General features: G+C 34.8%; 1 protein-coding gene across 1 annotated transcript; it reads left to right on the top strand.

Moving 5' to 3' along the window:
- Positions 1-3,515: 3,515 nt before the first annotated feature.
- Positions 3,516-14,129, top strand: LOC109033328 (protein phosphatase inhibitor 2). The gene is made up of 4 exons (XM_019045909.2): positions 3,516-3,750; positions 4,866-5,045; positions 5,777-5,868; positions 7,761-14,129. Exons 1-4 carry the CDS (start codon positions 3,644-3,646, stop codon positions 7,952-7,954), a joined length of 573 nt encoding a protein of 190 aa, XP_018901454.1. The 5' UTR covers positions 3,516-3,643; the 3' UTR covers positions 7,955-14,129.
- The last annotated feature ends 11 nt before the right edge of the window (positions 14,130-14,140 follow it).

The following is a 14,140-nucleotide window of genomic DNA, read 5'->3' as shown; positions in this document are numbered from 1 at the left end:
CTCAGTAGTGCATACCATGGTTTTATTCATATTTTTGGTGAAATCTCTGTTAATATAGGACGTAGAAATTTAGCATGTGAACAGATCCTATCATTTTTTGCTAGTCTATGCCTGAACCGTCAAAAAACAATTCAATGACTAGTGCAGCTGACCCACTCTGATGTTTTCAAGCACAGACTTTTGGACGATTTTAGAACAAAAATTCTTTAATCTCTTTGATGTAGAGAAAAAGGTCTCCTGAGAAATTTATTCTAGTTAGTAAAGTTTTCGGAAAGAACTTAGTCCATTCTTGCTAACTACACGTATCAACAGTATTAATGCTCAATTGCATTTCCCTTGTTCCACTTCTTCATGGAAAAAAAAGTTACTGAAGTAACATCCGACAACTTTTGAATATTAATATGAACGATACGGTTGTCAATTCAACGTAGCTAGGATGTTATTTTAACAGCTTGAGTGTCCATAACAACACTCAAGAGGTGTCGCGCAAATTTTTAACATTCAGCATGTTTCTTTAGCAACTTCTTTTTTCTGAGTTTTTGAAATTTGAAGTACTCTAAACACTAGGTACTTCATTTATTTTTTACCTCGAATCAATTTTGTTAAGCTTTGGGTTTCACTTAAAAACTGCTCTCAGAAGCTTATCAGGTCCCTTCCACTAAACTAATCGATGTTTCAATATTGGTCTACATTCGCCTTAAATGTTTGAACGGACTTATTTTCTCTAGTCTTATTTGTCATATTGTGTCATAGTACCATTTTTTATCAGATGCTGCTTCTCTTGACTTTTAAAATTTGTGGAAGCAAGTTTCGTTGCATGAGAGGCGTTCCACTCTTCCGATCAATAATCATTGAAGCAAAATGATAATGATGAAGTACAAATATGATGTACCATGTGGGGAGTAAAACTTGTTTAATCAGACATATTAATCTGCCCCCCCCCCCCTTAATAATCCTCTCTCAAATCATGTAAGTTTTTTTTCTCCATGAAATCCTTCCTGAATTCTTCACCCAATCTCAAGTACAAATAGGTAATCATTTACCTATGTAATGAAGTCAAAACAAAACTGCTTTTTCAGTCACCAATCGTCAAATCATGTTTTAAGTGTTTTCGCCATTTTATTTCATTTTCTAATAGTAAAGTATGCAATCTTTGCAATTATCTGCATTAAAAGTTGCATGCCTTTTGCATCGAGAGACTTTAAAACTGGAGTGCTATTAATATTTTGAATTTAAGTTCAGTTTTTTCCCCTTTTACTTGTATAATTTGATCTAAATCAAGCTATTAAGTTGCAGTAAAGCGTCATCATGTCTGTAACCTCCTGCATCCAAATGCTAAGTACTCAGGATAGAAAAATCAAAGCGTGATTACAGTAAATTGTCATCTTTACATCGGAGCTCAAACAACAGTTGGATTGCATTTTGCAAAAAGGAACCACTAGCATTGCAATGATGCTAAGATTGTGCAACTTCATCTTTTGCAATAAAATTGCGGAAATCGTGAAAAACTATGAAATTTAGATGGTAATTTTTGTCTTAAATTTATAGTTTTTAGCGAGTAAAATAGAAACTATTAATGGATAATCGGGTTTTTCCTCCAAGACAAAAGAAGTTGCACAATCTTAGCAACATTGCAATGCTAGTGGTTCCTTTTTGCAAAATGCAATCCAGTTTAAAGTGACCTTTTCTTCGGCCAGGCGAATAACATCAGAGCATTATTTTTCACCATCAAAAGTCTAACTATCTAACATCAAATTATGTGGATGTGAAATTCCAGGAATGGTTTCCATTTGCTCAATGTGAAAAAGTTAGTCTTTGCAACAAACTTTTTTACAAAAAGAAACACTTTTATTTTGATTGATTTTATCCAGAGCGTGCAGTTTTAATGAACAGGGTGTTCTTACTTTTTAAAAGCTTGGCATACCATTCGCAGCTTGTATGAAATGAGCAGTTTTTAGGAAATTTTAGACTTTTTTTATGAATCATTTGATTAATTGAATCAAATCTGTTATATTTTACTATCTTTCTACGTTTACTACATTTTTACATCTGTGTGAAACTGCCTTCCGTATCTACTCTTAACTCATTATTATTATAGAACATTTTGTTTTATCTGTTTTTATTTATTTGTACAGTTATTTATTTTATTATTGTGTTTGAATAAAAAGAATCATTGACTAGCAAAAGAATATTGTTCTTTTTACTTCCGCTTTTATGTGTGTGTGTATGTTTCATATCCAAGAATTTTTTAAGGAGTCACTACGAGCCTGGATATCTTGCTGATAAGAATTCAGAGGTTTTTCTCCAAACAAGGGGGGGGAGGTGCTAAGGATGACATAATTTTTAGGAGGAGTATAGCAGTAGACAAGTACAGTAGTTGGACACAGTGAGGGAGGGAGGAGTTGAAAAATTGAAAAAAATGGGTAATGTAATTTATGGACAGTCCCTTACGTTTCTCCCGTTTCATACCGTCCTGAATTGAGACACCGCCTCTGTAGAAGTCAGAAGCACAGTATTGTAGCAAAATGAATTCTGAAACAAAAAATAGGAAATAAGAAGCAGTCAAAAATAAATTTGACCGAGGCAAACTGAGTATTTAAGACTGCGCAATCCCCAATCCATACTATAATATGTTCATCAAACTAACGTATGTCCCCTGCGATTGTACCTTCATTTTGCCCCATATGAGGCCAATGAACAAATCCCCCCTCCCCCATCCCTTATTACTTCTGACAGCATTATACTTAGCAGAGTTTTGGATCCTTGAAATCTTGGTGGGAGGGGGTTGAAGAGCTACCCCTCTGAAAGCCATTCTTAAAAAATTAGCTGTGAAGTGATGAAAATTAAAAGACGAAAAAAATAAAAAAGTAAAAAAAAAGTCATTGCAACTTAATGCAGAAATCATGATGGTACATCAAAAATTTCAGATGAAATACCTTAATTAAAACCTTCATCTTCTCACAGGATATCATTCCTGGACATGCGAGCAACAGATGAAGATGGTACTTTGAACAAGACCCTATGTCATTCATAAACTGTGAAAGGTGGAACCCATTTGTCCAGCTTCAGCGACGTGGTCGAACTAGCATGTGATATATCGCATCAATTAGGTCAAAATCTCGGCAGATTTTGAATTTTTAGGAAAATAAAGGATGATAGCCCCTGCGATTGAGCCTAAAGAATCATTTTAAACCCAAAAATCGGCAAAATTCAGAGAAATAAAAGCAGAATTAGTGTGTATTTTACACGGATTTTTCGAGACTATCGATAGTTGCTCAACTCCGTTGTTCAATTATATCGATACGTCCATTCAAATTCTAGACCTACCAACCAACAACCCTTTCCAACAAAATACCCTTTTCTTTCCAAGTTACCTTAAATTTGCCTTATTTAACACCGTTTCTAAGTAAACTGTATTAATTATCTTAAGTTCTTTATATCTTAAAGCTTCAATTTCCATTTTGAATTTCCTCAAGATTCGCGCCTTTCACGCGACCACTGACGTCAGTTCGGGACGTCACAGCTCACAGCATAAACAATAACAAAATAGTGATGTCTCTTCAGAGGTGTAAATTATTTTTAAATTTCAAGTTCCTTTTTATTTTCTGTGATTCCATTTATTTATTAATTTTTTCTGTTTATCATGTCTTGTAAAGACCATGATCCAGCCGAAAATTTAAAGAAGAAACCGTCGAAGAGCATTTTGAAATCCTCCTCGAGTTTTGAAACTGCGGATCGAAGGCAAGGAAAGTAAGTTCCCACTTATTCTGTCACTTTATAAAATAAATGATCAACACTGAGCTGTTTCTTCATTTACGTGATGTTGCTCCGTGTTCTTTTCTAATTCGGATTCATTCTAATTTCTAACGTGGATTTGCTTCGTTGCTCTAGGAGATGTACCTAACCTAGCTCACAGATGTTCAAGCTCAACGGTTTCACATTACCTTATTTGAAAGCTATTAATTCTAAATACTGATTGGATCAGCTAAGTCGAATCATTTGACCTTTCCAAGTGCTAATCAAGCCAGGTCACAATCCCGGAAGTTGCTTCCCAAGTTAATAAGTACTGCTTACTCTATTAATTGGCAGATCAGATCCAACATGCCAACATGGTTCAAAAATCTGGTGTCCTCCTGCAAGATGTGGAATGTAATCCAAGCCCTCCACACTCCAAGTTACGAAACATCCAGAGGCAGTACTGTCAATCATCTATATTAATTTCAACTCACTGTTCATGGTCACCTTGTGGTATCCAAGATTTAAGTCATCTGTCCCAGGTCCACGCCATGGCCGAATTGATGTGTGATATATCACATTATTCAAGTCCTGAAATCCTGGCAGATTTTAGACGAAAGCCTGAAGCTCGCGCATCGTATATTGAGACAAATGTCAAATGTGCCACCTGACTACATGTATTAACCTGTTGAGTGGTGCAAATTCAGAGCTAATCGGAGATTGACGTTTGTCTCAATATATGATGCATGAGCTCTAGATCTGCATGACTCTCACGCCTAACACCCACTAATTCAAAATTTCATGATTCGAAATTTTTTGAGTTCTAGGATTTGGTTAAGTAAGTCAGGCGTAGAATCAGTAAGAATCAGTCATGACTCAGATGCAGGCAAAAAAAATAGTGAGGTCCTCAGCTCTATGACCATGAGTCCCCTCTCCCGTAGCTTTGTCAAATTTCATGAATATCATCGTGTGGTCAAACTTGCCAAGTCAAAGCAAAGGATTTTCCAGGTAGCCAGATTGGACCAGTCTCATACAGAAACAAAGCGAAAGAAATGGGTAATTTTGTCACGGTAACTTCCACGATTTTCATTCAACCTATTTTTAAACTGAAACAAAATATCTTTTTTCAGGAAAGCTCTTGCTGAGAAGGCAAAAAATGCAAAATGGGACGAAATGAACATCATAGCCACCCTTCATCCTGCAGACAAAGATTATGGGCACATGAAAATAGACGAGCCAAAGACGCCTTACGAGCGAACTGTGGATGAAGATGAAACTGACAGTTTGGATGTGGATCTACTGGCTGAAAAGTTTGTAAACTCTAGCTTGCATTTCCTAATATTTTATTCATGGTTTTTTTGTCTGTCTATTCAAGTGAGGAATTTTTTTTTTTTTAATCCTCAAAAGTAAGTACCTAGGTATTAAGATTGAAATAGAGTTGCATATTAATGTCACCATCAGGAGGCGTTTATCAAATAGAATTTTTGCAGCTTCGAAAATAAGCCCGAGTTAAAAGATCGGGAGTTAAATTTCATGAATATATCTTTCAGGGGTGCAGAAAGATTTTTCCCTTCACATTTTTCGGAGCAGCCTTCATATTGCTGTTGTCAATAGAAAACTATCCATTCCACTATTAAAAAACATAAAACATACATAAAACACACAGTTTGCAGTTTCCTTTGCTACAAGGAATACACAGTTACTAGTTTCATTCACAAAAAATGGCACTGCTTTCACATTTTTGGCCCCTTTTCCGGTGCCTCCACATTTCAAAAACCCCTTTTCGGCGGTCTTCACATTTTTATCACAAGCAGTTCTGATAGTTTTGCAAATCGCACCATTGCCTTTGTATTCTATCCCCTTCTTATTTCCTATTTTCCCTATGAATGACGTTTGACAGTATCCGTTCATTTAACAGGTATCACTTCATTTCCTATTTGTCTCCCTATTAAGATGTAATATTTTTGACTCTTTTACAACACGTTTGCTACTGCTGGCTAGCGGATCATTATCTCTACAATGTGCTTTTTTATTTTTCCAGAATTGCCAAAGGGTCAACTGTTCCAGCGAAAGTATTACGACGGTGCTCTGAGGATGAATCCAGTGATGAAGAAGAAACTGAAGAACAGAAAGGTATTTACAATCAGAAATATTTTTACTATATTTTGAAGTATGGAATGAACAGCAAGCTAATATCAAAGTCCACCCAAAATTTTCTTTATCAAATGCTGGGTCTTAACAATTAAGCACACTTAATCGTCAGAAAAAAATCATGATCACAAAGTCTTAGCCCTGATGGAAGGACTCACTCATTAGGTTTCTATAATATTTTGTCTCTTTTGCCATCTTTCATGCCCAAGGAGCGCCCAAAATAATGGATGCAAGTAGATTGTTTTTTTTTTTTTGCATTTGGCACCAAATGATCTTCAAAAAATGTGCAAGAAAATACGCAGATCTGCAGAAACGTTTTGGGAAACAACAAGACTGCACAAGAAAAATTTGTAAAAAATTTGGAAGAGGTTATTGGTCAAACTAAAAGAAATTATTGGGTGATAAATTTCCTGTGCTGTTTTCTGGTCTGCCACGAGGACGGGTGCTAGGTAGTGCTGGTTCAACTCTTGTAATACAAAATTGATCTAGATGAGTCAAAAAAGAGGATTCGACCGGCTAAAACTAATCCTTATCTTTTATTTGAATCATGATTCTACATGCTGGGGCTGCTCAGAAGTACTACTTTGGCCGGTTGTCGAGATTTAGATCTTTCTTCTTCAAGTCAAGACCATGCTGAATAAACTAGTGAGGACGATTCCATAAGAACTGAACTTGAGGTTATCAGTATTTAAAAAACAAGAACTAAATTTTCAAGTGCTATTAATTTTGTTGTAATTTCAAACGTTCACTTCTGAAAGAGCCGCACTCTCAGCGCTCTGTGGCTTTCTACAACTGTTTGTGACTAAATAGAAGGAGTCTTACTCGTAGAACAGTTACAGTTGTAAGTTATACCAATAGTAGGTCGCCAGGTCAAGAAGATTGTGAAGATTATTGTGGTGCCTTGTGAAATGAGCTTGCTTGCATGGCTGTATGTGACCAGAAGTATGATGCCGGAGAACTGTGCCAAGTGATAAAGTAGTGCTCTCTCTCTTCAATTAAGTATTCCTGAATGAACTTCACATATCATCATTTGGTTTTAAACGGCAAAATTATTCTCAATTATAATTGAGGCATCTTGCAGCAAAACTAGCAAAGTCCAATTTGCTGATGAGTCCCACAACGCTAATATTCTTACGCAGTCCAGGATTCATCAGTAAAATGGACTTTGCTCCCTTTGCTGTAAGATTCCTCAAATATGTGTCCCTATTTTACTATTATGGAGCCTCAGGGTGTTCATCTGTTTATATTTTTATTGATTACTCTGCTTTTAAAATGCAGGGTGTTTGCTAAGTAGTGTGAAAAATCCTGAAATAGTACTGTTTTTTTTTGGATGGTCCAAAAGGAGTAAAAGGGTATGAAATTTTGCAAGGTCTGGAATTTTTTTCTGCCTGTCATTTGTGTTTTTAAAGACAGCCTGGGAAGTATGAAATCTCTTGCACATTGATTTCTAATGCAGTATTAACATGCCAGATTGTGATTGTGCAGTCAGTTGATCTTTAGACCATAATCAAGCCCAGAATTTTCGGCCAAATCATTCTTGTCACAATTCGAGCAGACTTCCAAATTTTCGAATTTTGTCACACAGAGGACTGAAAATGTACGTAATTTTCTGTTGAGCAGGCACTGAATTTCATCAGGAAGTACTGACTAAGCACTGTAAAAGTAATAATTTTCATCCAGCCAGTTTTAATGGACACCCTGAAAATATCAATAAAATGCTTGTCAGTTTCAGAATAATGTTAATAATTCCTTTTTATTTTCGCAAAATCATGTCAGGAAATTTTTGATACCTCTTTCATTCGAAGAAATAAAAAATACATATTATCTTGAATATTAAATGTCGGTTTTTCTCACTTTTATTTAACTTTCCACAGCTCATCGGAAAATGTTTGACAGCAAACGCAAGGCACACTATAATGAGTTCATCCAAGCAAAAATGGCACGTCAACGGATGGAAGAAGAGGACGAAGATGAGGAAGACGAGGACAATAACCAGAAAACGAATGAAGAGAATGATGATGAAACTGCATGCTCTGAGTCAGGTACCAACGCTAGCTCAACAGGTTAAATTAAAAATTTGAAAACTCAATTGTACATTAGTCCATGCGAGCAAAATTTCCTGCTCCTGTTTCATTTGTGGTCTTGTGAAGAAGGAAAATTGCTACGAATACTTACGTGAAATTTTGGTAGTTTCTTTATCGACCATTCCTACGTGATCCATACCCTCATCATGAAACACACAAATAGACTATAACTGTATACATGATCTTGTACTTTAAAAATTTTCAGTCTTGGAGCAGAAAAACTAAGGAATATTTTTATTTTCTTTACACTTATAGATGAAGATTTGAAGAAATTCACTCAATTTTGTGTAGATAGCAGAAATAAGAGAGGAGGGGGGGGGAGAATAGTGCCTAATTCTCACTTTCGGTTCATTCCTCAACAATAACAATCAATAGTTTCATTAATTCCGAAGCATACCTTGACATAATATTCCTTAATGGGTGTTTGAGAATTTAGTGTTTAAATTTGCAATCAGTCGCACAAGTTTGTCTGTTTATTTAATCTCATCAATAGGTTCGTCTAATTTCCACCTCTGTACTTTGGCAGCTAGACAAAATTCGTTGATCTTCAGAATATGCGCATACCTCTCATCCGCTGTGACTTTTTACCTCTCTTGTTATATCATAACCTTGCACTTGCACCACAATGAAACAGGGCTAAGAAATCAAAGAATTCAATGATGAAAAACTTTGATCAATCAATAAATTATTTCTCTTTTTTATGCTTTGAAAGTAAAATGTGGACGCTTAATACGTATTTTTAATCTTTGTAGTTGTTTTTTGTCCAATTATCATCATTTACCATGTTTTTTTGAAACATTTTTATTTAAACCATAAGATGCAATACTTTTTTAATCAGAGGGCTTCTAAAATCGTGAAGTGGTGCATAAGTATTTGCACAGCACTTTCCAACAACTGTTCAAAAGCTTTTCACCAGTGCTCTTCATTTCAGAATTGTATAAAGATTAATCAGAGAATGGTTGATGAAAAACTTCAATCGCCGTGGTGATGACCACCTATCATTTTAATCAGTTGTTTTCAGAAGGGAACATGTCCATTGAAAAACTTCAATTGCCATGGTGATGACCACCTATCATTTTAATCAGTTGTTTTCAGAAGGGAACAGGTCCATTGAAAAACTTCAATTGCCATGGTGATGACCACCTATCATTTTAATCAGTTGTTTTCAGAAGGGAACAGGTCCATTCCTGGATGAGTCTTCGTTAGTATGTCCCCAGAGTTAAGAAATTTCATGAAAGATTATAAAAAGAAATTTCATAATGAATTTTCATGAAATTTCATGAAATTTCGTGAAATTTCATTTAACACGCAGAATTCAGGATTAAACCCTTGAAACTTATGAATTTCCTTAAGTTCATTTATAGGCACGTGGTAAACTGTGAAAAGGAACTTTAGAAATGCCCAGAAAGTTGAGTAAAACAGCAAAAACATAATTTTGAATTTTTTATCTTAAATTTTGGTTGAACACACAGCCGTACCGGTTGAACACCAAAATAAATTTTACGGATAAAGTAAGACGTTAGCTTTCATATTTGGAGCAAAACAAATTTCTTGACTATGAAGAATCCTACTACCCCCTAATAGTATATCGTTCTTTTTTGGTACAAAAGGGAGGGATCTTGAACTATCTTTGAAACAATTTAAATGATTTTTTCATTTGTCTCTGGTTTTTTCAGAAATTAACAGTTTGAAATTTGAGGTTAGGGTCCCCGGTCCCCCTCCCTATGATGAGCCAGAACTGCCAGAAGAGAAAGAGTAGTTAAAGAGAAGACCAGAAGTGAAGAGCTGAGAGAAGACCGCGCTCCAACTGGTCTAATTGACGAATATTATTCTCTTTGAAAATAAAAACAAATCTGTTAGAAAAAATAAGCATTTTTGACATTTTGTCGGTCGAAAGAAATTTCATTGGGAAAAAAGAAATTTCATTCGATGAAATTTCTTTTAGCAACTCTGTATGTCCCTTTACGCAAGCCAAGGCTCATGCAAAAGTGGACTTGTTCCCGTTTGAAAACAACTGATTCATCTCTCTTCTCTATCTGGACTTTCCAAAGAACCCTGCCTACTTGTAGGGGCTCAGTGGCTCTTAGTCCATTTTGATGAGACTTTTACTTGCTGACATAAACTTCATTTTTAGCACAAAGCCAGAAAATTAGGCAATTTGGCAACGTAAGAGCGGAGATATTCGTGATTTAACATTCCTGTTGTTGTACATTTTCACTTTGGCCTCAAGCAAAGTTATAGACTGATCGGGTACAAACACCTCACCGTTTCCTTCCCCCCCATCTGTAGAGTTTCCAGTAAGCTGAGTTCTTAAATATTAGAAAAGAAACATCAGAAGGAAAATTCATGTAAATTTCAATTCCATGAGGTAGCTTGAAAGGCTGAAGTGCTGAATTCTATACTCGGCCACCCTGAACTGAATTAATTCTATAACCTGCATAACATTCTCTATCATCTCAAGACAAAATGCGAAATTTTTTGTTGATTAAGTAAATTAGTCAATCTAATGTCAAGTTTTATCTACTCTCGAAAAGTAGCTTGATTAAAATTCTCACTTGGTAATTTTACTACTTCGGGTAATGAATGTTCCACTGTTATTTCCATTGCCTTTTTTTCAAAAATTCAATCAGGTGCTCCGAATCAGGGAAGAAGTTAAGTAACCTCTCTCTCTTCCTCGAACCATTAATCAGACCATAGTCAGCAGCAAGAGCCTAAACGAACAGCGTTTTTTTCTCTCCCTTTTTCTCTTGCTCTCTTAATGTCAAGTGAATTTGCTTAAATGGGATGCAAAAATAATCATGATTCGTCTCTCTAACTGAAAACTAAAAAGGCTATAGAATTGTAATCTACTGCGAAACTGATATAGGTAGGTTTCCTTTTGCTAATTTTGGTTTGATTTCTAATTTATTTATCTACCTCTTCAGAAAATCATGCGAATTTAACATTAAAAGAGTCACTCAACTACATTTAATTTATGTTTCTATCATAGAGCGAAAGAATTTTAATTTCATTGGTTTTATAGTTTTTATTCTCAAGAGGTCCTTTGAAATGAACTCACTTACTCCAATTTTTTATGTGGATTTTTATAGCAGCCAATTTCATTGGCTGCAGTTGTTAAATGTAACAAGCTAACATCCTCTTTAAGCTTTAAAAATATTTTAATTATTTCTCATCTCCTAGTTTCAATTTCATATATTGTTTTCTTTTATTTTTTTTTTTCCACTACATTAGCCAGCTTTTTGAAGTGAACTCCGAGAACTTATTTTTGTTCCCTCTTTCCCTTTAAGACTCAGATAAATTAAATCTTTATTTTTCCTCGTCTTAAAAACAAGTGCAGTCATTTTTTGTAGCTTATAAGGAAGTCCTGCCAACCAATCAACGGCTGTACTCTTTTCTTTTTTCCGAAAAAGGACCGTTTTCTCCAATTTCAAAACATTATTGGTGGTATCAGGTATCATAGCTGTAGCTATCCGAATTTTGGGACGGTATCGAGTCATAGCCCTTGACCATCATCTTACATTATATAAATATCATTTGTTGGTGCATTCATGAATTGGATTACATTTTGCGATAAAGAACCACTATCTCTGGCTCTTCCATAAAATCACATCTCTACGTAGGGAAACCATTGGTATATGTTGTTTCTAAAATGAGCCAGGAATACTGGCTCCTTATTGCAATATGTTGTTCAATTATGACAGTAACATTACAGTCAATCTCATTCATTCCTTCTGGACCCAAGAGAAATCCCTCAAACCTTGTGTTGCAAGTGTAAAACACGATTTGGAGGTGTTGCAGGCGATAGCTGGCGATGATATCTGCCCCTTTGTTTTTTTAGCTTTCGTCACAAACTTTTTCGAAGTGGCTTTTGAACTGAATGAATAATTACTGTCTAAGGTGAAATGTGCCTCGCTCACCAATCAATGAAACTCTACCATGAGAAAATTATTCCCGTTGTGTTAAGCATTTCTAAATTTAAACAAAAAATAATATTTTTAGGCACATCTTTCGATTTTAAAATTTGAAAATGAATCAATTTAAGTTTCAAAGTCTGATTCAGAATTCGGAAAAATAATTAAATAGCTATTGTAACTAACTTACTTTTTTTCCAATCTTGTGAGGAAGGTTTGTCTTACTTTGTAGCTGAAAATTATAATTCAAGTTCTAATCTTGAGCCAGAAAATTTTCACATTTTTTTGTTCCAATTGTTTTTGTATATACGATTCGATCAAACGCTGTTCATAACAATGATCGCTCTCATGAAATTTGGATACTGAAATTGCAATATTCTAGTTTTTAGTTAACAGGAGTTGTGCAGCTCTATAGATCTTCAAAGTTTTTGAGACCTTTGAGATCTTCTCCGATTGATAGATTAAAGCCCTGAATATCAGAAATGTCCCTCATAACTTATGTCATGAAAAGGGACGGGTTGAGTCAGTGACTCCTTCTTGTATTGTTTAAGAGTTTAAACACAAGCACAAATACAGAAAAACAGCAAGTCTTTAAAAGTACTTTTTCTAGTTGCATATCTTTTGGGGAGGGATTCCAAGGGAGCTATCCAATTTTATTTTTCAAGGCTGCACAACCCCTGATTTTTATTTTATTTTCCTTTCTTTAGATTCAGTCCTGTTCTCCTGAAGAGCATGATTTTATCATTGCTGAATTAAATTGTTAGTCAATCCAAAGATAATTCAACTAATGAGACGGACTGATTTTAGATGTGACGTTGTATTTTGTCATTATTTCCTCGTATTTTATTGTGATATTAAATCTTAAAATGTATCGAAATTGACAAATATTTACTCTTGATGATCGGTGACTGCATCGCTTCATCAATGCTTCAATCCGTCAATTAGCATGTTTTCATAACGGATACCGATGGATGATGTAAGTTTTTTGTAACTTTTCAAATGTGTTTTTAAGTTTATATGGTTCCTTAGTAATTGAGGCAAGGGGCCTTCGTAAATTACGATGTGCATTAGAGGAAAGAAAATGATCTAGTGCCACATAACGAGACCCATTAATTGGTGCAAAGCGCCGGTTGTTAGGAAATTGTTGGACAGTTTTGGTAATAATATACACAGAGATCACCCAATTTTTTCCATGTCTAAAATGCCACACTAAACAAAGCTCAGCATAATTTTGTAGGGGTGTCTCAGACCTACATTTTGTGGCAACTGTAATGCTGAGACGCATGACAAAGAGTGAAGGGATCTAAATTTCTGAATTTCAGTGGAGCGTAATTTATGAATGGCCTCTAAGTCACAAATTAACTCTATCGTTATTTTAAACACAGCTAAGTGACCATTAATGAAGGAAGAAAGTTTGATCAAATTATTTGGAATTAGTCCAATTTTGAAAATTAGCGAAGTGATGAAGTATAAAAAAAAAGTCTATTCACACTTTCCTGCTGAATCTTTGAGTAGGAAACAGTTATTTTTAAATTTCGAAACTTATGTCCTTTTTTTTATCATAGATATCAGTTTGTTTTTTTCCTTATCTTATTGACCCACCTGTAAATTTTTTAAAATTTCTTTCAACTCATTTTTTGCTGCAATTAAATTTAAGTAATTTCCTCAAAACGACTTACAAATATTCAGTGAGAATTGACACTAATCGCCAGAAGGCTTGTGTGGCAGATAATCAGCGATAGATTAGAATGCAAAATTGATATTTTGATGTGTTTTCGGCAAATATTTGTATTATTTCTGTAACTTCTCCTATAACTCTTCAAAGATAAAACAATGTGGAATTGCCTTATTTTTACTATTTTTTCCTTTTAAATACTCTGAATTTGCTGAATAAACAAAGCATAGAAATAGTGAAGCATGAAATTTTCAAAGAATTATACGTAACTTTACCTTTCACTTTAAACAGACTTGTGCCTCCCAAATTTGACAGGATTTTAGTCGTGATGTGAAGCTTCGAACTCTAGAGTTTTTTTGTTTGTTTTACACCAGGGCCCATGTGTCAATTTTCATTGAACATTCTTGTTGAACATCTAAGATATCTTCAATTTCTCTCTATTTATTCTTATTTTGTCTCTTCCACACAACTTATTTTTATTTTCTTATGCTTTTATCATAGATCCATCTTGTATGTGTTTTTATGTTCTCGAGAATTATATATTTAATTTAATAAACTGTTTCCATGCTTTCATCACTGAAACT

Source organism: Bemisia tabaci, chromosome 10 (genome assembly GCF_918797505.1).
Source record: "Bemisia tabaci chromosome 10, PGI_BMITA_v3".
Lineage (NCBI taxonomy): Eukaryota > Metazoa > Arthropoda > Insecta > Hemiptera > Aleyrodidae > Bemisia > Bemisia tabaci.
Note: the sequence above shows the minus strand (reverse complement) of the source record. Positions and strands in the feature narration are given on the sequence as shown.